General features: G+C 38.1%; 2 protein-coding genes and 1 long non-coding RNA gene across 5 annotated transcripts; 1 reads left to right on the forward strand and 2 right to left on the reverse strand.

The window, feature by feature from the left end:
• Positions 1-2,518: 2,518 nt before the first annotated feature.
• Positions 2,519-6,276, forward strand: LOC106410604 (NADPH--cytochrome P450 reductase 2). The gene is made up of 16 exons (XM_013851146.3): positions 2,519-3,014; positions 3,080-3,139; positions 3,226-3,302; positions 3,384-3,441; positions 3,526-3,609; positions 3,701-3,737; positions 3,834-3,903; positions 3,994-4,272; positions 4,343-4,565; positions 4,653-4,736; positions 4,821-4,972; positions 5,071-5,167; positions 5,256-5,483; positions 5,561-5,683; positions 5,758-5,871; positions 5,954-6,276. Exons 1-16 carry the CDS (start codon positions 2,655-2,657, stop codon positions 6,032-6,034), a joined length of 2,127 nt encoding a protein of 708 aa, XP_013706600.1. The 5' UTR covers positions 2,519-2,654; the 3' UTR covers positions 6,035-6,276.
• A 1,125-nt stretch (positions 6,277-7,401) lies between these two features.
• On the reverse strand, positions 7,402-10,072 carry LOC111208302. The gene is made up of 2 exons (XR_002660284.2): positions 9,636-10,072; positions 7,402-9,146 (listed from the first exon to the last, which is right to left on the reverse strand). It is a non-coding gene; the product is annotated as an uncharacterized LOC111208302 (long non-coding RNA).
• Positions 10,073-10,793: 721 nt separating this feature from the next.
• LOC106410289 (probable small nuclear ribonucleoprotein F) lies at positions 10,794-24,532 on the reverse strand. 3 transcript variants are annotated; one of them, XR_007326349.1, is made up of 6 exons: positions 24,381-24,531; positions 24,039-24,126; positions 23,922-23,959; positions 23,688-23,752; positions 23,325-23,464; positions 10,794-10,835 (listed from the first exon to the last, which is right to left on the reverse strand). XR_007326349.1 is itself a non-coding variant. In XM_048763242.1 (6 exons), the coding sequence occupies exons 1-6, from the start codon at positions 24,384-24,386 to the stop codon at positions 10,906-10,908; spliced, it is 267 nt and encodes an 88-aa protein (XP_048619199.1). In that variant the 5' UTR covers positions 24,387-24,532; the 3' UTR covers positions 10,794-10,905. The 3 variants fall into 3 exon arrangements, 2 of the variants coding, with proteins under 2 accessions (XP_048619199.1, XP_013706239.1); XM_048763242.1 differs by lacking the exon at positions 23,325-23,464 and adding an exon at positions 22,822-22,824 and having other exon boundaries at positions 10,794-10,972; positions 24,381-24,532; XM_013850785.3 differs by lacking the exon at positions 10,794-10,835 and having other exon boundaries at positions 23,296-23,464.
• Between the last annotated feature and the right edge of the window lie 3,131 nt (positions 24,533-27,663).

Below are 27,663 nucleotides of genomic sequence, written 5' to 3' on the forward strand. Positions count from 1 at the left end.
CACCACCGTGGTCTTGATGTTTTCTCTCGCCATCTCTCCTTTTATGTGTATCCCCATCCTCTTTTCTGTATCCCCAACCCACTAATATCTTAATTTACCGTTCATATGTGGAGTTAATCTCAGAAAACATATCTTTCTCAAAAGCCCATTGATCCTTCTGGTACTATTTTCCATCTAGAGTTTTCGAGTCTGTATGTCTATAGTATCCATGATTTAAAACCACTTTTTCATTTCGTTTTGCAGTACCTCCAAATCAAAAGGGCAAATGTTGTGATGTTAGTAATAAAATAACTACTAAAACTAAAAAAACTAAAAAAACTTAAGCAAAAATTGAAAAAACATATCTCTAAATTGAAGAAAAAACATTTAGAATTGACTGGTTGTATGTTTTTTTTTTGTAACTTAACTGGTTGTATGTTGTACTTCCATATTGGTTCTTAGACAATTCTAAATTATCGGTTTAAGCTAATATTATAATTGGATTTTTATGTAGGGTTCATTTTGGGGATAAAAGGCATCAATTCATTGAAAATCTCTTCCAATTGTTACTTTATTTTTTTTATTCTGTAATATAGTGTTCTTAAAAACATCTTTTATTTTTGAGAACTCTATGCAACATATATTTGGCACTCTATTTCCATTAAATAATATTTCATGCACCTAGCATTTTCTACCTAATTTTAATTTAACTTTTTTCATATTTTTAGGTTAGAATAAGGAGGAAACTCACTTTTAATTTTCTTATATAACATTCGCTATAGTAATTTTTAACTAAATTTTTTAGATTAATTTATTTTAAATATGAATTTCTTACATAGGGTTGAGATTAGAAAGCATCCATTCATTCTTACATCTCTTAGATTAATTTATTCTGTTAAAGTTTTTTTTACAGTTGTGTCTTCAAAAATTGTCATTTTTCTTGACAACTATATCTTGATGAACCTAACAAATTGTATTGTGACTATGTATTTTGAAGATCAATAAAGTTCTAATTTCGTCGAAAAAAACCTAACAAATTGTTTAAAAACTATATACAATTTGTATGGCACTCAATTTTAAACATTATATATTTGCATCAGCCATCTGCTTTTTTCTAAATATATATAATATTAATTAATTCGACCCAGAAATGGGAAATCAGAACCATGCTTATTGGTTGCCCAGAAAAACATTAGTAACTAGCTTACAACGATTTAGAAAATATTTGTCTGCTATTTAATATTCGTTCAATCTTATATTATAGAGGTAAAGTTATATGCTGTAATAAAAAAATCTTCATATCTAAGAAGCTATTTTCCAGTAATAATAAGGTCAAGATTAATTTTTATTTACAATTGTAAATGGATTTGTTTACAAATTGCTATTTGTTCTAAAAGTTTTTTGGCAGATTATTAAAACACCTCTATGAATTTTTTGTTATTCTTTTGAGCATCTAACATTGTCAACATTTTATCTTCGTGTTTTCAAAAATTCCTTAATTGATCAGTATTTTAAAATAAAATGTAAAATAAAATAAACTTAAAACAACTCAAACTAATCTTTCATATCCGAATAATATATTTTGCAAATTTGTGTATGATAAAAAATATAGTTAATACATGTGGGAGAAAAATGAAACACAACTAATAATTTTATAAAGAAAAGATTTATAAAAGATATAAAAAATATAAAAAAATATATATTTATTAAAATTAAATAAATACAATTTTTAGTAAAGAATCCAATAGCCCGCGCGAACGCGTGGATTTGTTTCCTAGTGACCGTAAACTTAAATAGCTCGACCGAATAGTTGGGGGTGATCAGTGAACAACTTTGACATGCGAGTGGTTGACCATATATCTTATAACATGTCTGCGCTGTGAACCTTCTTACTAGACTTCGTTATAAATCTTTAAATAATATATTATTTCTTTGTCTTTTCGAATGATACATTACTCTATAGTATCTGGTATACAATATTATACTACAACGCTAACAAAAAAACAAAAGATTCAAAGTTCCCGTCACATTCGACCTAACAACGACTTGACCGGCTCAAAGATTTCCATGAGTCCCAAGCCTCCAATGCCATAGTGGTCGAGATATTTGACCTACCAATAGCTTGACCGGCTCGAGATATATGTATGACTCCTACTTAATTAAATTCATTTTGCTTTATCTTTTTTCCAAACATATAATTGGTAAGAACTTAAAACTTGAGAGTTGAGAGCATACGTAAAGTGTATATTCCTCAACTTGATAATATGCAACCAACAATAAACCTTTTTTGTTATTGTGTTCTCTTTTGTATTTAAACTATTAAATTAAAACCAGTATATAATTTTATTTGACATTTTTATAAAAAATGTCAAAAGCATGCGTAATGGGTAGGTTGATAACAAAACACGGGAGACAAATAACGTAAATCAAACCATGGTTAAAATCAAAACGCGGTAGGTCAATTTGACCGGTCTGGTTTGGTGAGCGCCCCTAATAAATTCCACCATCACGAAAATTAAAAAAAAAAAAAAATTGTATTTATAAAATCTCTCCTCTTCTTCTTCGTTCTCCATTGTACTTTCTCTCTCATAAGAGTCTCTCTCTCACCTTCACCACACCAACCTCCGATTTACACAGAGAGAGAGATCTTCTTCTTCTTCTTCAACGTAAACACCATGTCGTCCTCTTCCTCTTCTCCATTCGATCTCATGTCCGCCATCATCAAAGGAGAACCCGTCGTCGTCTCCGACCCGGCGAACGCCTCCGCCTACGAGTCCGTCGCCGCCGAATTGAGCTCCATGCTCATCGAGAATCGCCAATTCGCCATGATAATATCCACCTCCATTGCTGTCCTCATCGGCTGCATCGTCATGCTCCTCTGGCGGAGATCCGGCGGCTCCGGGAGCTCGAAACGCGCCGAGACGCTTAAGCCGCTGGTGCTCAAGCCGCCGCGCGAGGACGAGGTCGACGACGGGAGGAAGAAAGTCACGATCTTTTTCGGTACACAGACCGGAACCGCAGAAGGGTTCGCTAAAGTGAGTTGCTTTTGATTCAAAATTCAAATAATTTGAAGCTGATGATTGGATTCGATTTTTGACAGGCTTTGGGAGAAGAAGCTAGAGCGAGATACGAGAAGACCAGATTCAAGATCGTTGATTTGGTATTATTATACCCTTTTTAAAAAGTTTGATGCTTTTTTTTTTTTTTTTTTTTGATTCTGATTTAAATTTTTTGTTTGTTTAATAGGATGATTACGCGGCTGATGATGATGAGTATGAGGAGAAGTTGAAGAAGGAGGATGTTGCTTTCTTCTTCTTAGCCACGTTAGTTTTTTCTTTAGCGTCTCTGGTTGAAGTTGTTTTGTTCTCTCATTCTTGTGGCTGATCTTGTTTTTTGGTGTGTAGATACGGAGACGGTGAGCCTACGGACAATGCAGCGAGATTCTACAAATGGTTCACCGAGGTGAGTCTTTTTATTTTGCTTTGCGTGGTTTTGTTTAGTTTATGTTTTTACTTGTTTCTGAAGTTTTAGACATGTGTGTTACAGGGTGATGACAGAGGAGAGTGGCTTAAGAACTTGAAGTATGGAGTTTTTGGGTTAGGAAACAGACAATATGAGCATTTTAATAAGGTTTTTAAAATGGAATCCTTTTTTTTTTTTTCACGCTTATTCCAGTTTCCTTGGCTAATATTGGAATTGTTTTTGTAAATCTGTGTTGCAGGTTGCCAAAGTTGTAGATGACATCCTTGTAGAACAAGGTTTGTTTGTTTGTTTCTTTATTTCACCATTCCTCTTGATGTGTTTGTGTAGGCTTGTATTATAGTTTTCTAACTTGATGACTTTGTTTGTTTCAGGTGCACAGCGTCTTGTACATGTTGGTCTTGGAGATGATGACCAGTGTATTGAAGATGACTTTACCGCTTGGTATTTACTTCATCTGTACTCTCTCTTTTAACTGCTCTGGACATATCTGTTTTTTTGTTTTCTGAGCTCAATTTTTTCTATCTCTTGCAGGCGAGAAGCATTGTGGCCAGAGTTAGATACAATACTGAGGGAAGAAGGTGACACAGCTGTTACACCGTACACTGCAGCTGTGTTAGAATACAGAGTTTCTATCCACAACTCTGCAGACGCGTTGAATGAGAAAAACTTGGCCAACGGGAATGGTCATGCTGTGTTTGATGCTCAGCATCCTTACAGGGCAAATGTTGCTGTGAGAAGAGAGCTTCATACTCCGGAGTCTGACCGTTCCTGCACCCATCTTGAATTTGATATTGCAGGAAGTGGACTGACGTGAGTTTTACTGTTTGTACATAATCAGAGGAAACATACTTGAAATAATAACATGAATGTGTGTTGTCAGGTATGAAACTGGAGATCATGTTGGTGTACTGAGTGATAATCTAAATGAAACCGTAGAGGAAGCGCTTAGGTTGCTGGATATGTCTCCTGATACTTACTTCTCCCTTCACTCTGATAAAGAAGATGGAACACCAATCAGCAGCTCGCTTCCTCCTACATTCCCACCTTGCAGCTTGAGAACAGCGCTTACACGATATGCTTGTCTATTGAGTTCTCCTAAGAAGGTTGGTTTGAATTCACATCTTGATTTTGTCAGTCTCGTTTGTCTTCACAGAGGTTCGAACTCAATGGTTTTTTTTGTTTTCTTTCAGTCCGCTTTACTTGCTTTGGCTGCTCATGCTTCTGATCCTACCGAAGCAGAGCGATTGAAACACCTTGCTTCACCTGCTGGAAAGGTTTGTGCGACGCTGCTATTCTTGATTTTCCATTTGTAGAGTTTTCTCTGACCAGTATATTTATTGTAATCCTTTCAACACCAGGATGAGTATTCAAAGTGGGTAGTAGAGAGTCAAAGAAGTCTACTCGAGGTGATGGCAGAGTTTCCTTCAGCCAAGCCGCCACTTGGTGTCTTCTTTGCTGCTGTCGCTCCAAGGTTGCAGCCTAGGTTCTACTCAATATCATCATCTCCCAAGTGAGCACTTCTCTCTCATTGACTTGGTCTTTTGTCTTCAAATGGCTAACTTTGAGACGTATCTGGTACTGACTCATTGTCTTTGTTTACTTGCATAGGATTGCTGAAACTAGAATCCATGTCACATGTGCACTGGTCTATGAGAAGATGCCAACAGGAAGGATCCACAAGGGAGTGTGTTCAACTTGGATGAAGGTAAACATATCACATTGTGATCTTTTTGCCATTTTTTTATCGAAAATTTTGTTAAATTTGGGTGCTTTTGTGCATGTTGTAATGACAGAGTGCTGTGCCTTATGAGAAGAGTGAAAACTGCTGCTCAGCACCAATATTTGTTAGGCAATCCAACTTCAAGCTTCCTTCTGATTCGAAGGTACCGATCATCATGATCGGTCCAGGGACAGGATTGGCTCCTTTCAGAGGTTTCCTTCAGGAAAGGCTTGCGTTGGTAGAATCTGGTGTTGAACTTGGACCATCAGTTTTGTTCTTTGGATGCAGAAACCGCAGAATGGTAATAAAACCATTCTCAAAAACTCTTATCAAAATCATCTGTTAGTTCAGTTTCTCTAACTCTTCTTGTATTTGCAGGACTTCATCTACGAGGAAGAGCTCCAGAGGTTTCTAGAGAGTGGTGCACTCTCAGAGCTAAGCGTCGCCTTCTCTCGTGAAGGACCAACCAAAGAATATGTACAGCACAAGATGATGGACAAGGTATGATCCCTTTAATAACCAGATCTTTGCATATTTTATCAGATTCTTGAGCTGACAATTCATTCGCAATGCAGGCTTCTGATATATGGAACATGATCTCTCAAGGAGCTTATGTATATGTTTGTGGTGACGCCAAAGGCATGGCAAGAGACGTTCACAGGTCTCTTCACACAATAGCTCAAGAACAGGTGCGTATGAGACCCAAAACATGAGTTCTCATCACATCACAAACAGAGTGTTTATTGATTATGTATTGTCTTTGTTTTTCAGGGATCAATGGATTCGACGAAAGCAGAGAGCTTTGTGAAGAATCTGCAAATGAGTGGAAGGTATCTAAGAGATGTATGGTAACGAAGCTGTCGAAGCCCCCACACACACTCACTGTGTACTTTATTATAATTATGTATACGGCACAGAAATGCCACATTATGATGATCATGAAGTTTGTGATCCTCAGAGGAAATGAATGAACCTCCTTTTTCCAATTCTTAATTTAGTTTCTATATTTTTTTTCATTTACTTTTGATGATTTTATTTTTTGAACTCTTTGTTATATAGCCACCAGATAAAATAATGAAAAAAATTGCATAAGATTTGATGTGATCCTTTGGTATGAATATTTATTTATGTAGCAGCATACGTTGCACGGAAGCTTCATCGGACATCTGCTTCCCGCTTCGGAACCGGAATCGGAAGCTTGTGGAAGCTTACGGAATCTCGCTTCCAAAACGCTTCCAAAATATTCATTTTAAAAACACATTAGAAGCTTATGATTCCGTTTTGGAATTACGCTTTCGTTCTTTAAAAAAAATACAAGGTTGAATATCAATAAAAATATAATCGTAGTTATTAATTTCTGTAAAATCAAAATTTTAATAGTAATGAATAGAAAGGATATAAATATATAAATATTAAATTAATACTATAAATTATCTTTATGTATTGAAGTTTTTATTAAACATATATCATATATTCAAATATATTGTGTCTATTATTTATGAAGCATTAACAATAAGAGAAAAAGACAAAAATAGCAATAAATCAAGTTTTTGTTCTCAAACTATCACTCAAGGTCAAAAGTCACAAAAATAGCACTTAATGTTTTATCAAAAGTCACAAACTTAGGATTTAGAGTTAAAGAGTGGGGTTTAGGATTTAGGGTTTAGAGTTTAGAGTTTAAGGTTTAGGGTTTAGGGTTTAGAATTTAGGGTTTAAGGTTTAGGGTTTAGGGTTTAGGGTTTAGAGTTTAGGGTTTAGGGTTTAGATTTTAGGGTTTAGGGTTTAGGGTTTAGAGTTTAGGGTTTAGGGTTTAGAGTTGAGAAATGAGGTTTTGGGGATAAGATTTCAAATTTTAAAAATTAAAAAAATTAAAATTTTCAAAGGATAAACTTAGAAATGTGCTATTTTGGTCATTTTAGTTTTTGAGTGCTATTTTTGTGATATAAACTTAGAAAGGTGCTATTTTGGAGATTTACCCTAACAATAATTAATATAATAATTTCTTTTAAACTTAATTTATGTCTATTTTCACAGTTTTAATATGAAATCATTACAAAATTATTACAAATGAATAAATAATTTATTTAAATTTATAACATATAATTTTTAGTCCTAATTTTTTTAAAAAAAATCTTATATTTTAATATATATATATATATACATATATATACATACATATGGATATACGCTTCCAATACGTACCCGCTTCCTAATTTTTCAAAAAATCTCGCTTTTGCGCTTCTATACGCTTCCGCTTCCGCGTACCCGCTTCCGTTTCCATGTAACATAGGTAGCAGCAACATTTTGGACAAATACAATCTCTATGTTCTTATAGATTGCTCAATAAGCTTGTTTGAAATCAATTTGGCATAATATATATAGCGCAGGTGGCACACCATACATGTATGAGAACTTACATGATCTGCTATTTGCATGATATATTCTTGAAAATACACGTGCCTATACTACTAACACATGCATATAGCACACTGAATTTTTTTTCAAAAAAGGTTAATTGTTGTCATCGTCAAGACATGCCACTTGAAACCTTCTAGCTGGTTCGGAAGTGCTTTTTGGTAGTTGAGATGAATGGAATGGGATGGGATGGTATGGTAGGTGGTGAGCTGGGAGCATGTAGTTGAAGATATAATAGCACGTGATGTGAGTTACATTGATACGTGCGAAATTAAGTTGGTGGAGGATCCACTTTCCAACAATAAACAAACATGATGTTTCTCTTCCTCTTTCAACTACTTTTTTCTTCTCTTCTTGTTGTGTGTTTCTCTCCACCTCATAAATTAGTCTTTTTATTACTATTAAGTCAGGCTACAGAAATTACTAATCTTCGCAAAACTATTAAAGTGTAATAAATAAGGGATTATGAATTTCATAAACGAAAATATGCCACGTTATAGGAACCGATCATCGGCGTTCATTGACATGGTAGCTAGTAGTACCACCATTTTGTTGACAAAAAAAAAACTACCATTTTCGTTATTTTTTATTTTAGGAAAATTGCATGGTATAACATCAAAAAAATCCAAAATTCACTTACTAACCAAAATACACTCTCTCACATTTTTTCTCTCCTCATATCTCTCTCTACCTTCTTTCTACAAAACCAATTTTCCTTTTTTTTAGCTATCTCACAAATAACCTCTTTATTCACCAACAGTAATGATATTTTGATCGTCGGCAATACCCCTCTTACTTCTCCAAACTTATCTTAGTTCCAAGAATAATCTTTTCAGCGTTATGTTATTTCTTCTTGTTCTTTAAAATTGATTTATTAAAGTGTAAACATTCATTACAATATGATGTAGTCCTTAGAAATATACGAAATATCCATATATTTTGACTTGGAACAATTAAAGAGTTGAAATGTGAACTCTTCTTACTCAACGGCCGTAGTTTTTCTTGACCTTGTAAAATTGAAAACAAAATTCAACTCAAACAATTTTTCCTTTTTATTTAACCTTAACTTTTTCAATAACAAGTAGACAGTAGAATTTAATTATATACTGTAAACTATTTTCTACAATACTATATTCGTCATGGCTAAAGTAGCACGTGGGTTTTTAGCACTAATCGAAATGGGTCATTTAGTTTCTCTGAATGTGGCCAGCTTTACTCAAATGTGTTTTGGGCCGCAATTTGGGGGCCTGGAAATGATGGTTAGAAACGACAAGCATTCCCTCCCGGAAAACCGGCATGGAGTTTGGTTTCTCAAAGAAGTAAAGGGCTTGCGGCCTTCTTTAGTTTCGAGGTATCAAACGATTCAACAACAGCAAAGCTGAAATCTCACAAGTTGGGTTAAGATGCTCATAGAATACAACAAAACTGACGATTTCTAAGTCCACGGGCACAGGCTAGTCTTGTTCAGCGTCTCCGAATTCTACTTCATATTCTGGCACACCTCGGACATACAAAACGTTGTTGCATCTGTTTGAACAAAGGCAGTAAACTAAAACCAAGAGATCAAAAAAGTTAACACAACTAACAGAGGTTAAGATGATCAAAAAAGTTAGCACAACTAACAAAAGTTAACTTTCAAAATCTTGTAGAAACAAGTTCTCAAAAAAAAAAAACTGTGTACAAACTATACAATCTAGAATTGTATCCCGAGCCTCTTGGTGAACATTAATTGTTATTTGGTCAAACTATTAGATTAAGGAGTCTTCCACCATTTATGTTTTATAGACCATAGTGGAGAAAAACGAAATGAAAAGTTTCAAAAAGAGAGCATATAAATCAATGACCAAACAGAGCGGCTAGAGCAGGTTCATATGTTGTCTCATTTTCCTCCTTTGAGTGACTTTGTTTCTCCACTTAAAGCTTTATAAATCACTGATTGACTCTTAGTACTATTCTTTAATAGTTCTTCAAAACATATTTAATGTAATCCAAGGAAATATAAAAATAAAACTTGAAATTTCAATGTTGAAACGCTTACAGAATGAAAAGGGCTCTAGCTTAATTGAAAAGTTAACCGCTATTTCCCAACTCCTCAATACCAATAAACAAAAAAACTCTCCCTCAATTTTCCACTCGATGTGTCTCCACTCTCCGATTAATAAAAGTGTTTCTCTTCGCCATTGGTTAATGCACCCTTTTCGAAGAATGGTAAGGTTCTTAAAATGCAAGAGATCAAGCGTATAACTTTATGCCTCCACTTTCCGTATACGGCGCTAATTAGAGTAAGCATAATGAACATACCAAATCGATGAAGGAAACCTAACTTTGAACAATACAAAAGCAAACACAAGTAGTTTTAAAAGATCAAAACGTGTTCTAGAAAATTCAATATTAATCAACTTCATCATAAGTTTTTTTTTTGCTAAAAGGACTTCATCATAATTAATAAATTTGTGCATATGTTAACAAATATATTAATGCTGACCGTGTATTACAAATATATTTAGTGTAAAATTATTTGAATGATTATTAATACACGGTCAGCATTAATATATTTATTAACATATGCACAATATATTTGTTAACATATTGTGCATATGTTAACAAATATATTAATGTTGACCGTGTATTAATAATCATTCAAATAATTTTACACTAAATATATTATTTGAATGAATTTAGTGTATTAGAGATGCATAGGAGAACGAAACTGATTTGGATTGAGACTATATGAAATGATTTAGGATGCGGTTTTAGAAAATGCTACATGCACTTATATACCATAAAGGAGTTGTATTTTAATGATAAATGAAAGCGTCGTGAAGTTGAAGAAAGTGGAAGAAAAGCATGTGTCACCAATAAACGATGGAATAGGTGTGGGTTGTGTAAGTAGAAGTTAGGTAAAAAGTTAGTTTTGTATTGGTATGTATTCGGAAATAAATAATGATGCATTTTAAACGAAAAGATTGCATTACAATTCAACCATGGACATTCAGATTTCAGAGAAAACCACTATTTCAGTACAGTAAAGTTTGCCTTAGAATTCAATCATAGGACTTTCGTATATCATCACAATTTCAAATAACTAAAACTGGAAAATTTAATTATACTGTAAAAATATTCTACAGTACTGTCTGTATTCGTCATGGCTAAGGTGGCACGTGGGTTTTATTACACTAATCGAAAAGGGTCATTGGTTTCGAGGTATCAAAAGATTCAACAACAGCAAAGCTGAAATCTCACAAGTTGGGTTAAGATGCTCATAGAATACAACAAGATCTGGCGATTTCTAAGTCCACGGGCACAGGCTAGTCTTGTTCAGCGTCTCCGAGTTCTTCATCTTCTGGCACACCTCGGACATACAAAACGTTGTTGCTGTTGGGTTCCTTCTAGACGGAGGAAACCCATTGGGTTTGGTTGGTGATAACCAAACTTGGAAGTTGGGCCATTGGTATTAGTCCATGAGATTAGTATTAGGCCTTGGAGGTTCTTAGGGTTAGTGAGACACATATATATAGTCTCTTGACCTAATTTTTTATGTAGAGACTTACAAGAATCAAAAAGACAAAAGAGAGAAAAGAGGGAAGGAGGCAGAATTTCGTCTGGGTTTGTCAAGGCAGATTTGGAGGGTCCAACGGATCCTGATCGGTCTGATATTTTGTGGGAAGCTTCTTCAGTCAGTGAGTTAAAGGTTCACCGAAGGGATTTAGATTTCAACGGTTGGATCTTCTATTGTCTGGGTTTTAGTAAAGCTGGTAGTCACAGTTCTTCAGCAGTGCTGTCTTGAGTGTTTGGTAAATCTGACGGTGAGATCTTCTCTGATTGAGCTGAAATTTGGCAGAGGTGTTGTTGACTGGTTTATCTTGGATTTGTACGGTGGGATTAGTCTCTGGTTGCCGGAATCCTTGTGAGCTGAGGTCGTTTGGTTTCTGCTGGTTTTGAAGCTTTGTGTTGCTCTCTTGTTGTTGTTGTTCTTGTGTTGGAGATAGCTCTTTGTAGCTTGAGTCTCTGTTCTGTTCAGGTTGTTGAACAGGGAGGACGTGGTTGTACTCACATACATTTATATAGTGGATTGTTGAGTGGACTACGGTCCCGTGGTTTTTCCTTCTCACATCGAGGAGGTTTTCCACGTAAAAAGTGCTTGTCTCATTTAGTTATTGCTTATATTATATCCTGCTATCGCCGAAGTATTTTTCTCTCAGATTCTCACAAGGTCAGGGGAAACACGATTGTTACATTCCGCTGCGCCTCGTGTCCGCTTTCCCCAACAAAGTGGTATCAGAGCTTCTGGTTTTAGAGCTTTGGGTTTGATAACTTCGGGTTATTGTTGATTGTGAGAATGATGGAAAATACGAGCAGGATGATAAGCTTGAATGGTGCTAACTATCATCTATGGAAGGGCAAGATGGAGGATTTGCTCTTTGTTAAAGAATTCCATGTTCCAGTCTTCGAGGAGAAGAAACCTGAGAAGAAGACGGATGAAGAGTGGAAGCTGCTGCATCGCAAAGTGTGTGGGTTGATAAGGCAGTGGGTAGATGATAATGTGTTGCATCATACTGAGACTGAGACAGATGCTCGTTCTTTGTGGAAGAAGCTGGAGTAGTTGTATGCTAGGAAGACCAGAAACAACAAGATGTACATGATCAAGAAGTTGATTGAGCTGAGGTATTAGGAGGGAACTCCGATGACGGATCACTTGAATGCGTTTCAGGGATTGCTCAACAAGCTGTCTGATATGGGCATCAGGTTTGATGATGAGATTCACGGTATGTGGCTTCTCGGTACTTTACCGGATTCTTGGGAGGTTTTCAGGATGTCTCTTTGTAACTCCGCGTCAGAAGGTGTTATTTCGATGGATTCAGTGAAGAACAGTGTTCTTAATGAGGAAGCAAGAAGGCAGCCGAATGCTAGTAGTTCGCGTTCAGATGTCTTTGTTACTGAGTCAAGGGGGAGGAGTTTGAGTAGAGATCCCAAGAGAGATAAGAACAGGAGCAGGAGCAAATCTAATAAATTTGCTAACATGGAGTGCTATTTCTGTCACAAGAAAGGGCACATGAAGAAGGATTGCTGGAAGTTGAAAAACAAACAGCAAGGTAATCAAGAAGAAAAGGTGGATCGGGTGACTGTCACCGAAGATCAGTTTCTCATTCTTCTTGAGGGTGATGCCATTAATGTCGCATGCCAAGACACCAGTTGGGTGATTGATAGTGGAGCCACTACTCATGCAACATCACAACGGGATTTATTTTCTACCTATACTACGGGTAATTATGGTTCCGTGAAGATGGGAAATGATGCAATGGCCCAAGTTGCTGGCATTGGCGATATATGCTTGGAGACTAGTCTTGGGACTAGGTTGGTGCTTAAGGATGTTAAGCATGTTCCTGATATTAGGATAAATCTGATATCGACGGGACGACTTGATGATGAGGGTTATTTCAGTTTGCACGGTGGTGGTAAATGGAAGCTCTCTCGCGGTTCTTTGATTGTGGCTCGAAGTGAGAAGTCATCATCCTTCTATTGGATGCAGGCTAAGGTCTCCAAAGACGCTGTTAATGCGGTGGAGAATGATGGTGCCATGGAGTTATGGCATAAGAGACTCGGTCACATGAGTGAGAAGGGAATGTTTGTGTTGTCTAAGAATGAGGTGATTCCAGGAATCTCTGGTTTGCACCTGCAGAAGTGTTCGCATTGCTTTGCGGGAAAACAACACAGAGTGGCTTTCAAGTCTTCTGCGCCTTCTAGGAAACCCGAGGTACTGGATTTGGTACATTCAGATGTGTGTGGTCCAATGAGGACAAGATCTCTTGGTGGCGCATCATATTTTGTGACTTTCATTGATGATCATTCAAGGAAGTTGTGGGTATTTCCTATGAGGACGAAGGATCAGGTGTTGGGATATTTCAAGCATTTTGTGGTGTTGGTTGAGAGACAAACGGGGAAGAAGCTGAAGTGTATCCGCAGTGATAATGGTGGAGAATATTCTGGACCATTTGATGCTTATGCAAAGAGCATGGGATAAGGCATCAGTTCACGCCACCTAAGACTCCACAGTTGAATGGGTTGGCTGAAAGGATGAATAGGACAATTGTCGAGAGGATGAGATGTTTGATCTCACAGTCAGGCTTATCGATGACTTTCTGGGGAGAAGCTTTGAACATGGTGGTTCATGTACTGAATTTGTCACCGAGTGCTCCATTGGATGGTGATATTCCAGAGAGGGTTTGGACTGGTAAGGATGTCTCTTACAGTCACTTGAGGGTCTTTGGGTGTAAGGCATTTGTTCATATTCCCAAGGATGAGAGATCGAAGCTTGAGATGAAGTCACGGCAGTGTGTGTTCATCGGTTATGGCCAGGATGAGTTCGGGTACAGATTTTATGATCCCGTTGAAAGGAAGCTCGTAAGGAGAAGAGATGTTGTGTTCATGGAAGATCAAACGATTAAGGACATTGACAAGTCCAAAATTCCAGCTCAGTTTTATGAGAGTTTGATTGATTTAGAGGCTACTCCTTCTACATCGGTCCACGGTGAGGTTGAGGTTTAGGATAATACACCCAGTGCAGATGCTCCCGCACATGAAGATGGTAGTGGTGATCATGGTGACAATCTTGGTGAGACACCAGCTGCTGAGAACCAACCTATTGTTGTAAGAAGATCCGAGAGAGCTCTTAAACCGTCGACAAGGTATGATCCTAGTGAGTATGTATTACTTACTGATGGGGGAGAGCCTGAAAGCTATGATGAAGCTTTGGAGGATGAACACAAGGATATGTGGTTTGGAGCCATGGATGAGGAGATGGATTCTTTTGAGGAGAACCATACTTTTGAGTTGGTGGAATTGCCTAAGGGCAAGAAGGCTCTGCTTAATAAGTGGGTGTACAGAATTAAGCATGAGGACGAAAATTTGCCACCTCGACACAAGGCTAGATTGGTTGTGAAAGGCTACAACCAAAAGAAGGGAATTGATATGATGAAATCTTTTCTCCTGTTGTGAAGATGTCATCCATTCGGGTTGTGCTTGGATTGGCAGCGAGCCTTGATCTAGAGGTTGAGCAAATGGATGTGAAGACTGCTTTTCTCCATGGTGATTTGGAGGAAGAGATCTACATGGAACAACCGGAAGGCTATGTGAAAAAGGGCAAAGAAAATTTGGTTTGCCGCTTGAAGAAAACCCTTTATGGATTGAAGCAAGCACCAAGGCAGTGGTACATGAAGTTCAAGTCTGTTATGGGGGAGCATGGTTATGCAGAGACTGATTCAGACCATTGTGTATTTGTGAAGGTGTTTGGTGAGGATGATTTTGTCATCTTGTTGCTGTATGTCGATGATATGTTGATTGTGGGCAGGAACATGGACAAAATTAAGGAGCTGAAAGAGCAGCTCAGTGAGTCCTTTGCCATGAAAGATATGAGTCCAGCGAAATAGATTCTTGGTATGAGAATTGTTCGAGATAGAGGTGAGAAGCTGATTCACTTATCTCAGGAGAAGTACATTGAAAAAGTACTTAAGCGGTTTCACATGGACAAGTCTAAAGTGTTGAGTACTCCTCTTGCTCCATACTTAAGACTGAGCAATCAACAAAGTCCGAAGACATATGCAGAGAAAGAAGATATGGAGAAGGTTCCATATGCTTCTGCAGTGGGTAGTTTGATGTATGCCATGGTCTGTACAAGACCAGATTTAGCTTACGCCGTTGGAGCTGTCAGCAGGTTTATCTCCAATCCAGGAAGAGAACATTGGAATGCTGTGAAGTGGATTTTGAGATATCTCAGAGGGACTTCTGATCTGAAGATTACATTTGGGGGTAAGAAGCCTTTACTGGCCAGTTTCACAGATTCTGACATGTCTGGAGATGTTGATTCTAGCAAGTCTACTTCGGGTTACTTGGTAACATTTGCGGGTGGAGCTGTGGCATGGCAGTCAAGGCTGCAAAAGTGCGTTGCACTATCTACCACTGAGGCAGAGTTCATTGCTGCAACTGAAGCTTGTAAAGAGTTGTTGTGGATGAAGAACTTCTGTGAAGAGATCGGTTTCAAGCAAGAAAAGTATGTGTTGCTTTGTGATAGTCAAAGCGCCATCTGTCTCGGGAAGAACTCTACATTTCATTCGAAATCAAAACACATTCAGAGGAGGTATCATTGGATACGAGATGTGGTTGCTTCTAAAGAAGTGGAACTTGAGAAAGTTCATACGGATGATAATGGAGCTGATATGATGACAAAGTCTTTGCCGAGGGGGAAGCTTGAAGTATGCCGAGGGATAGCCGGAATGGCTGTTTCCTCCACCTAGTCGGAGGGGGAGTTTGTTGGGTTCCTTCTAGATGGAGGAAACCCATTGGGTTTGGTTGGTGATAGCCAAACATGGAAGTTGGGCCATTGGTATTAGTCCATGAGATTAGTATTGGGCCTTGGAGGTTCTTAGGGTTAGTGAGACACATATATATAGTCTCTTGACCTACTTTTTTATGTAGAGACTTACAAGAATCAAAAAGACAAAAGAGAGAAAAGAGGGAAGGAGGCAGAATTTCGTCTAGGTTTGTCAAGGCAGATTTGGAGGGTCCAACGGATCCTGATCGGGCTGATATTTTGTGGGAAGCTTCTTCAGTCAGTGAGTTAAAGGTTCACCGAATGGATTTAGATTTCAACGGTTGGATCTTCTGTTGTCTGGGTTTTAGTGAAGCTGGTCGTCACAGTTCTTCAGCAGTGCTGTCTTGAGTGTTTGGTAAATCCGACGGTGAGATCTTCTCTGATTGAGCTGAAATTTGGCAGAGCTGTTGTTGACTGGTTTATCTTGGATTTGTACGGTGGGATTAGTCTCTGGTTGCCGGAATCCTTGTGAGCTGAGGTCGTTTGGTTTCTGCTGGTTTTGAAGCTTTGTGTTGCTCTCTTGTTGTTGTTGTTCTTGTGTTGGAGATAGCTCTTTGTAGTTTGAGTCTCTGTTCTGTTCAGGTTGTTGAACAGGGAGGACGTGGTTGTACTCACATACATTTATATAGTGGATTGTTGAGTGGACTACGGTCCCGTGGTTTTTCCTTCTCACATCGAGGAGGTTTTCTACGTAAAAAATGCTTGTTTCATTTAGTTATTGGTTATATTATATCCTAATATCGTCGAAGTATTTTTCTCTCAGATTCTCACAAGGTCAGGGGAAACACGATTGCTACATTCCGCTGCGCCTCGTATCCGCTTTCTCCAACAGTTGCATCTGGTTTGAACAACTTTCAACTCAAACGATTTTTACCTTTTTTATTTTTTTTTTAACCTTAACCTTTTGCTTACAATTCAACTGAAAAAATTGATTATACGTTTATACTGTAAAACTATTCTACAAAACTGTGTTTGTCATGGCTAAGTGGGTCATTTAGTTTCTCTGAATGTGGCCAGTATATTATTCATATCTGTTTTGGGCCGTAATTTGAGGTGTGGAAACGATAGTATAAAACGACGCGCATTCCATTCCATTTACAGAAAACCGGCAAGGAGTTTGGTTTGTCAAACATCTAAACAGCTTGTGGCTTTTCTTTTTTTTTTTTTTTACTCAACAACTACTTCTCATTAGCCAATTCAATGTTCTACAACTGACTTATCAACCTCCATACAAGCAAACAACCAACTAGGCACAATAGAATACAGCTTAGGGACAAAGGACGTAAACGTAGCAGTCTCCTTCGCTATTCTATCTGCAACTTTGTTACCACTTCTTGGGTAGTAAACCACCTCCGCCTCATTCATTCCTGCAACGGATGCACCTATCTCTTGAATGAACGGTCTCACTCTCGGCCAGGTTGCTTCCTCTCCACTCAACATCTTCGAGAGAACCTGAGAATCAGTTTCAAAGGTGACATTCCGATAGCCAAATCCAGTCAGAACCTGAGCGGCCCAACGCAGAGCTTCCGCCTCTACTTCTAGTTCAGACCCCATTCCAGTGATTCTCTTAGCCCCCGCCCACATCAGATTTCCCATACTATCTCTCAGTACCCAACCAACTCCTCCCTCCCCAGTCTCTTGCTTCCATGAGCCGTCAGTATTACACTTGAGCCTTGTAGCCTGAGGTGGAGTCCATCTCTTGGTTGGTGCTTCCAAAGTGGGCGTTTTGGCCTCCACTGGTTTAACCTCTTCTCTGCTCCTCCACGCTGTCGCGTCCTCACGTGCTTTCACCACAGTAGCAGACGCTGTATACTCTCGACTCCTAAAGAGGAACTCATTCCGGTTTTTCCACAATCTCCTTAGCAGCCAGGGGATGAGGTCCTCCTCTATCTCCTCCTTTGGGTACTCTTTTTTCAGATTTAAGACCCAATAAAAGTTAGAGAAGAAGGAGTCAGACCATCTTCCTGCTGGTGGGATGTGTACATTTGCCATAGCCCAAACTAGACGTGCATACAGACACAAAAAGAGTAGGTGGTTCACTGTTTCCGCTTCCTCTCCACACCTACTACATCTCTTGTCTTTCGCTATATGGCGATGCACCATATTATCAGCAACTGGTAACGCGTTACTGAGACACCTCCACAGGAAATGACGAATTTTGGGGCTTGTTTCGATACTCCATACTTGTTGGTAAATGCCATCCAGACTGGGTTGTAGCACTATAGAGTCCTTCTCCTTGGCATCCAGCACATTAACCTGAACCCAATAAGCTGATATCACCGTGTAGTGACCTGACTTGGTATACTCCCAAGAATAAGTATCGGTGCCACTTCTTCCTGCTGGGTGAATTTTCTTGATCTGTTCTCGAGTCTCTGGTGCAAACATCTTATCCAACAGGACATGATTCCAATCTCGACCACTATTACACCTTAGGTCGCTTACCATTAGTTCCTCCGAGACTCGCAGTCTATCATCTTCACTGCACATACGCATAGATAGGGCCGGTGAGGCTGGTTTGCTCCCAAGCCACATGTCCTGCCAAACCTTGGTATCTCTCCCGTTACCTATCATCATTCTTGCTCCTTGTTTAACCAGACCTTGTGCTGCGTGTATACTCCTCCAAGCATAAGAGGGTCTAGAACCGAGTGGGGCGCTCAGGGGATCAGAATTTTTGAAGTATCTACTTCTAAAGATTCTTGACACCAGAGAGTTCTTGTTGGTTAACAACCTCCATAACTGCTTCCCGAGAAGGGCTATATTAAAAGCCTCCAAGTCTTTAAATCCCAAACCGCCACCACTCTTTGGTTTACATAGACTCTCCCAACTTTTCCAATGCATACCTCTCGATTCATGACTATTCCTCCACCAGAAATCCGATAGAATGGACATTATCTGCTGGCATATTGATTTAGGAAGCAGGAAACAAGCCATAGTGTATGTAGGGAGAGCCATCGCAACTGCTTTAAGGAGGACTTCTTTACCGGCTGGAGAAAGGAACTTTGTTTGCCAACCATGAACCTTCTTATTCAAATTCTCCTTCAAGTAGCTAAGTATGGATACTTTAGAGCCTCTAAATGATTCCGGCAAGCCCAGATAAAGCCCGCTCCCTCCTGTTTTCTCAATACCAAGCCGCCTTTTGATCTCCTCCCTTTTACTTGCTGGTATGTTTTTTCCAAAGCTCACACTCGATTTGTCGTAGTTGATCCTTTGCCCTGACGCCAAGCTATACTGATGGAGGATATTCACTACCGTATTCAGCTCATTCTCATCTATACCTTTGCAGTATAGCATACTATCATCGGCAAACAATAAGTGTGAAACAGGAGGGGCTCTTCTTGCTACCCTGAGACCATACATGCTTTTCTTTTTCTCTGCTAGCTTTAACATCTGAACAAGGATTTCTGTACAGATGACAAATAGGTAAGGAGACAAAGGGTCCCCCTGCCTTAACCCCCTCATTGGTATGATCCTTCTGTAGGCCTCCCCGTAGATCAGAACTTGGTACCTAACTGATGTGACACAGCTCATAATGAGTTTCCTCCATGCATCTGAGAAGCCCAGTCCTTGCATCGCCTTGTCCAGGAATGACCATTCTACTCGGTCATATGCTTTGGATATATCTGTTTTGATGGGGATGAATTCCGAGGAGCACTTATTGTCTGAACTAAGGGCGTGCAGCAGCTCATGTGCAACCAGAATATTATCTGAGATCAGCCTCCCCTCCACGAAAGCTGCCTGTGTTTCAGAGATCACACTTGGTAGGACTTTCTTCATTCTCTTTGCCAAAAGCTTGGAGACTATCTTATACGCCACATTGCAGAGGCTGATTGGTCTGTATTCACTCATACTCTTGGCCGTCAAGGACTTTGGGATCAGACAGATGTTCGTGTTATTCAGCCCCCCTCCAGATCACCAGACTCAAAGAATCTCTGTATCGTGGCTGTAATATCGTCGCCGTTGGTTTCCCAAAACTGCTGGAAGAAGAATCCGTTCATCCCATCTGGTCCTGGACATTTAGTTGGATTTATCTCAAACACCGCTTTCCTAACTTCTTCCTTCGTTATTGGGGCCATCAGAGCATCATTTTGGCTAGGGGACAGCATGGTTGGAATCTCTGACCACTCCTCTAATTCAAACCCCACACTTTCCGACGCAAAGAGCTTTTTTAAAATAATTCTCAGCCACTCTCCCAAGATTTTCCTCTGAGAACCACTCATTACCTTCCCATCTATGAGGATTTTGATCCTGCTCTGGGCTCTCCTGTTTTTGGTAACAGCGTGAAAAAACTTGGTGTTTTTATCCCCTGATCTTAGCCAAATCAGGCGGCTCTGCTCCATCCAGAACAACTCTTCATTATAATACTCCTCGTCCAGTTCCTTTTTGAGTTTTTGGAATTCCTCCAGTCTGTAGTTCTCCTGTCGTGAGCCTCATCGATCTTGTAATGGAGCTCCTGGATACGCACAGCCGAGTTTGGCTTCGCTTGTCTTTTCCAGTTGGAGATGGCCTTCCTACAAACCACAATCTTGGACATCAAACCTGCTTGACCATTCGCGTTACTCCTCCAACTGTTGTTCACTACCTCCACAAAACCATTTCTTCTCACACACCTATGGTCATATCTAAAAGAAAACCTCTTCTTCATTTGTAAACCGTCCAAGGAGGTGAGAATAGGACTGTGATCCGAACAGACTCTCTGGAGATAGAAGGTGGTGGCTTGTGGGAAAACATTTAACCATTCTTGATTTGCTACAGATCAATCCAATCTACATTGTACTAGATCATTACACCTTCTCCCCGCCCACGATAAGGGATTGCCTTTGTATTGTATCTCCCATAGTCCCCAGTTTAGCAAGAGCTTCATGAAGTCTTGGCCCTCCCTCTCTGCACGTTCTGCTCCACCTTCCTTCTCTGACTGATCAAGGATCTCATTAAAGTCACCGGTTAGCATCCAAGCTCCACTTCTCTCCGCTCCTATCCTCTCAATCCTCTCCCACACTTCTCTCCTTTTACCTTTGACCGGATCTCCATACACACATGTTAAGAAGAAGACCTGATCCTGCCACCTCACCTTCAAGTCAATCACTCTACTGTTGGCTTGTAACACCTCTACGGCGCATGAATTCTTCCAGAGCACTGCCAGTCCACCACTCTTCCCTCTCGCATCTACCGTAACTAGGCCATGAAATCCCAATTTCTCCACTATTGATTCCATGTACCTCCTTCCACTTTTGGTCTCACTGAGGAATATTATCTCAGGGAAATGCTGACCATGCAATCCCTGTAGATGTCGAACTGTAGGGGTATTCCCCAACCCCTGACAGTTCCAACTCAATATCCTCATATGGACCTCGAAGGGTTGGAATTACCCATCAACCCTTGTTTCAATTTGATTCCACTTGCCAATGCTACCCTACAGGCAGAATGATCTGGGAAAAGTGCTGCTCCACGAGCAGATTGAACTGGTGTGAACGCTGCTACAAAAGCAGAATGATCAGCTTGGGGATCTACATCTCCTCCTGTCCCCACTTCTGTTCCTCCCAGTCTGAGGAAGACCGAGGAGGAGGATGCCTTTTCTTTCTCAAAGGAGTCGCGCTTAGCTTTCTTTGATTGTCTGTCTTCGTTGCTACCACTCTGCCTTCTCCTTTTCGTAGCAGCAGAAGACTCTTGCCTTTTGTTCTCTCTTGGGGTAGAGAAGATTGGGCTGCTCAATCTCTCAAAGACCGTAGGTGGACTCCTACTTCCTTTGCTAGATTTTCCATCCACTTTCTCCCCCTGAGATCCTCCACTCAGTATTACTCTTAAATCATGCTCCTGCGATCTATTCTGGCTGCGGCCTTTACTACCTCCTGGTCCGTTTCCATCCTCTGAACTACCAAGTCTTTTGAAGACTGATCTTGGTTCTTTAAGTACGTCCGAGCTTCCTTTGCCAGTGGAGATTGATTTCGCAGTGGATTCTTCTGTACTTTTCGTCGCTCTCGAGTCCCCCCTGTCAGCTTTCTGCTTCCACATTACTCGGGGCGACGATGCTACTCTTTTGCCTTTCCTTTTATCTTCCTTGCATGGACCCGAGTCTCGAGCTCGCCCTGCTCTTGTACTTTCTCTCTGAAGAGTGTTGCCTATCTGTACCCCTTTCCCAGGACCTCTCTGCAGAGCTTCTTTGGCTTTAACTTCTTTTTCAAGAAGTTTCCTCATTAGATTTTCTTCCTTGCTCCTCTCCCAAGTCCCTCTACTTGGATCCTCGAGTGTACTAAATTGCAAGGGGCATCTTGACTGATCGTGGGTAAGGCGCTTACATGTGTAGCAGACCTTAATCAGCTTTCCGTACTCCAACTCAGTTGGAATAGTTACTCCTGATCTGAATCTCGCAACTCTACGGAATTGAAGCGGCTCTTCAGTGTTGATATTAACCTTTGCTCGCACATATTCCAAAGAGTTTGAGTTTTTTGCGTGAAGCTCCACTGGTCCAACTTCCCCAAGAGGTCCTAGCAAGCTCTCCACAATTTCTCGTTTCAGCATATGGATAGGAAGGCCACGAACTCTTATCCAGAAGGGGATGCGTTGCTGGTACTCCGGTGGTGGGTTGGGGTTCCACTGGTCCATGGACACCATCCATCCATTGACAAACCAAGGTCCTTTGGATAGGACATGCCGAAGATCGTTCTCTGAGGTAAAAGTGAACTGTACTCTATGCTCTCCCACCCCTCTTCCTCGAACTCTCTCCTCCATACCCCAGATTGGGGGAAGCGCCTTCACCAGACCTCCAACCTTATGCACATGGGGGGTTAAGGCAGCGAACTACTACGCTGAGTGTGTTTTCTTCGATCAGGTCCTCTACTTCCAAGTCTGGAATATCTACCATCTCGCCTTCCTCTAGCAGTTCCAACTCCTTAAGTTCCTCCAGGAGAGATGGTTCTTTTCTCTTCCTGCTCCGATTCATCTCGACTTTAGGGTTTTAGATCTCAGGGTACCCCAAAGCTTCGAAGAATTTTGACTGAGAAGCCACACCGGCTTAATGGACACGACTATGACCGGATGAGTCTCCTTTATGAAGGCCGGTCACTGAACGCGAATGACATTCGCCTTAATCTCCCATTTCTTTGAAGACGACTGAACGGTTTGGGGTTTGATTGAGGTGGATCTTGGACAGCTCGACTGGATCTGAGCAGCTGAAATAATCGGGTGACAATTAGAACATATGGTGATAGATTCGAAAGGAAACCCTAATGGCCATCGCCGCCGCTTGTCTACTGATCTTTCTCTTTCTTTTTTCTTATTTTTCGGTCTTTTGCTTGTGGCTTTTCTTTAGTTTCGACGTATCAAAAGATTCAGCAACAGTAACAGCAAAGCTGAAATATAAATATCACAAGTTGGGTTAAGATACTCATAGAATACAACAAGATCTGGCGATTTCTAAGTCCACGGGCACAGGCTAGTCTTGTTCAGCGTCTCCGAGTTCTTCATCTTCTGGCACACCTCGGACATACAAAACGTTGTTGCATCTGTTTGAACAAAGCCAGTAAGTTAAAACCAAGGGATCCAAAAATTTAACACAGCTAGGTTAAGATGATGAATGAATGTTTGTTCAGTTAAAAGCCAAGTCCAATTCTTAAGTCTCACTTCAACTTTGTTGAAAACATATAACGGATTTACATATATAGGAAACAATAATGAAGAAGTGGTAACATTGAGAATGAAGTTAAGAAAAATGTGGTTATAGATTACCTGATCAAGATCTCTCCGAGGTTTCCAGTCAACTGTCCATCGATGTATTCTTCAGTGTTTCCAAGCTGTACAAAAAAAAAACAGTATAGCCAAACTCAAATGACTAAACTGAAAAGAATGATAGGCTTATCTGTATAACTAAATTGATTTCTATCTTTTAACATTACAACATCAATCTTTGTTCAAAACTTCATCCTAATTTAGCATCCTCATAAAAACGCTAAAGGAAAGTACCTGCAAGTTCATGTAGGAGTCAACAGAGGCGAGGAAACCTGTAAAATAGATAAGAAACATTACAAGCTTTTGGTTATCATATCAACACTCATAATGGGTAAAAGAAAAGATAATTACCTTTGTATTCCATTCCCCATTTGAGCTTGACGATAACCGTCTTTCCGGTTAAGTTGTTCAAGAACGGCTTCGGGTTTACCGGTATGGTCTGCACAAATCTCACCAATACACAAAACAAATTACTAAACCAAGCTTCGAAGAAATCATGATAAGAAAAACCTAAATCTTTCGAAGTCGTATCAGCTAAAACAATCATGGGTTCGCAAAATCAGAGCTCAGAAACACCAAAGTTCGCAGCTTTTTTGAAAGTTCTAATGCTACTTGAACAAGTAAAGTTACAACCTTTAAGCTCAACCAAGGAAAGAAAAAAAAGAAATCGAAGCTCAGATTAACGAAACTTACAGCCATGAATGATGGAACGAAGAGACGTATCGAAGAGTGGGAGGAAACAAATTGTCTTCTTAGCTTCGATCTCTGCTTAGGGTTTTTCGGTTTCTAGATTCGTTGCTATGAACAAAAGTGTGCCTCTTGTGATATTTCTCAAGAGGCCCATGATTAGAGTATTACGGCCCATTAATAACCATAATTACTATATGTGTTTATGTGTCCATCCAAATTGGGTTGGGCTTGTCCAAAGCATGTATATTTATCAAACTTTACTAATGAAAGTATGAAACTACTTTAACCTTTCTTGTTTTTTTGGGATTAGACGTGTGTTGATTTATTAAAACGTCCATTAAATGCCATTGACTTTGATCTTTACACTAGCAAAATTTCTTTCGGCTTTCCTATACGACCAACATAACAATCAATTAGCCGGCTTTGCCTTTGACCAGCCAATTAATAGTTTAGATCATTTATATTCCATTAGAATTCTAATATAGTATGATTTATTAATCCAAATCAAAATGATTACCACGAGTTGTTTACCTATATGACAAAAGAATTTGGGTAAACCACCCATTAAATTCCTTTTATTGATATGTATCCACTTAGTGTAAAGTATTTTCCATTTTATGTCAAATAAATAAAAAAATTTCTTTTTTAACATTTTACCCAAAAAATATATGTTTCTGTCAAAAATTAAATAAAAGTTTTCATTTATAATGATAAAGAAAAACGCATATAAATTTGGCATGCTATTAAAAAGGTTATCAATATCATGCTTTTTGTTTGTTTGAACAAAAAGAAAAACTTTTAAGCGAACTGTGTGAATCATTATACTTTTTGCGTTTAAAGATAATAGTAACATCACACCATACGGAATTGTTATAAAAAAAGGGAAAACAAATCAAACTTTGTGATCAAGCAATGTTGATATGAGTAGCCTAATTATGACTTGAGCCTTGCAGCGTAAGTTGAAAAAGTGGAGTCTGTGGCTCTAATTGCTTTGCTTTAGTTATGTTCTTTGGCAATTGATTTCCTTTCATTACTCTTCCACTTCTTCAAGTTTGTAAAGTATACTTAAGAAAAATCCAAACTATATTTGGAAATCCAGATTAAGAAAAATCCAAACTTAATCTGGTCGCCTGACGAAAGTTTGGCATCACTTTCTCGCTAACTTCAGTTACACGCACCGATTAATACCTCAACACTTGTTTTACTTTCTTTTGTAACCAATCACCATGTCTTCTTAGTCTTCCTCTTTACTAATCTCGAAATATTTTACAAATAATATGCTTCATACAGTTTCTTGTGTAGACTTTCTTCTTTTTGATATAAATTTCTATTCCTATTTAAAATTTATGTCTACTGAGAATTGGTCATCACTTTATTTGGTGTTTCGTTAACTATCGTATATGCATTGATAAATTTTCCTTCTAATACATGAGTTACACATGCCTAACTTATAAACTAATGGAATGATATGCTATATTCTAAGTCGTACATTCTGAGATTGTATATACGTTTTAAACATTTTTATATATCTTTAAATAAAGATCTAAAAATCTGAAGCAACTAATTAAGTAGCTATAGTAAATTAGAAAATATTTCATTTCTACAATATGCTATTTTATAACAATTCATAAACTGATTTTAAGCCACCCTAAACAACAGCAAAGATGTGTACATTTACATCATCTTATATATTAAAACAGAAGTCACAACTTTGATTCATGTGTGATTTTTTTTTAAAAATGGACCTAATATACCTATTCATAGAAACTCATGTTACATTTAATATCTAACTTATCATTTAAATTTTGGGCCTACCAGAAATTTTTATTGGGCTATCAATAATTGGATTTAAACAATAGATGATCCATATGATTTATAAATAGTATAAATTAAATATATATAATTTAATGTTGTAATACTATACCTCTATATGAATATTTGTCGATATTAACTTTTAAAATTATAAAGAATTTTTTTAAATAACAAAAATCATATTATCTGACAATTTTATTGGATTATCAATAATTTGATTTAAACAATAGATGATCCATTAGATTTATAGATAGTATAAATTAAATAGATATAATTTAATGTTGTAATACTATACCTATGTAATCTATATGCTAAATATTTAAATATTTGTCGATGTTAATTTTTAAAATTATAAGGATTTTTTTTAAATAACAAAAATCATATTATCTAACAATGATTAATATTTACTACCTTAAACCAAGGAAAACAAAATTTAAACTATATAGTTTATTTTAAAAATTAAACAAAAACTAAATGTTTAATTATTTACTCGACAATATAAATCTATGAAGCGAAAAGTTTAATTTTTTAAAATCTTTCTAAATTTGTGAAATTTTACAATATCTTTGAATATGATAATAAAACAATATTTTACTAATCTTTATATATATAGTTACGATTTTAATAATGAAATAATAATCTGAATATATATATATATATATATATATATATATATATATATATATATATATAAGAAGATACAAATACATGTGAAAGTTTGAAACAATCTATTCAATGAAAAAATATACAGCAAACTTATTATGTTTTAAAAATTGATAGACACATATATATTATAATATATATCAATATAGAATTGAAAACAAAATATTTATATAAAAATAAATGAAAACAAAAACCCGCGCGGTTGCGCGGATCGAGATCTAGTTTTTATTAAATCACAAATACGATATTCATATTTCCAGAGTATTATGATGGCTATCGCCTCTCATCAGGAGGAACTTTTGAACTTCGAAACTAGTTGCACTATATTACGCATTAGAAAAGTATAAACTATTGTCAACTAGTTTTATATCATATCTCTGTTTCATAGAAAGTCAAATTAGATTGGGAAATTTTTTTATTTTTTGACTATATCTATCACTATCATTCTAGACAATAACTATGAATCACACAATTTTCTTAGAAGAAATGAAACTTAATCAGATAGACAATAACTATGAATCACATACAATAACTAATCTTATATGCTGTGAATATTTTTAGCTCATGTATAAGTATGATATATTAACCCACAAATAAGAAAACGCACGTGCTGGTTTTGATTTATTAGCAATACATAATATCTTGGGGTCAATTCTATGTAAGATTGTTAATTTGTTATTAACAAAACAGTTTGTCAGATAATTATATACTAGGTGGAATTCTGTTCGGAGACACGTAAAACATATAGAAGATTTGGTTGTAAGTTTGCTGACAATAATCGGTGAGAACACTTTTTTTTGGTCAAAAATCG

This window comes from Brassica napus, chromosome C7 (genome assembly GCF_020379485.1).
Source record: "Brassica napus cultivar Da-Ae chromosome C7, Da-Ae, whole genome shotgun sequence".
Taxonomy (NCBI): Eukaryota; Viridiplantae; Streptophyta; class Magnoliopsida; order Brassicales; family Brassicaceae; genus Brassica; species Brassica napus.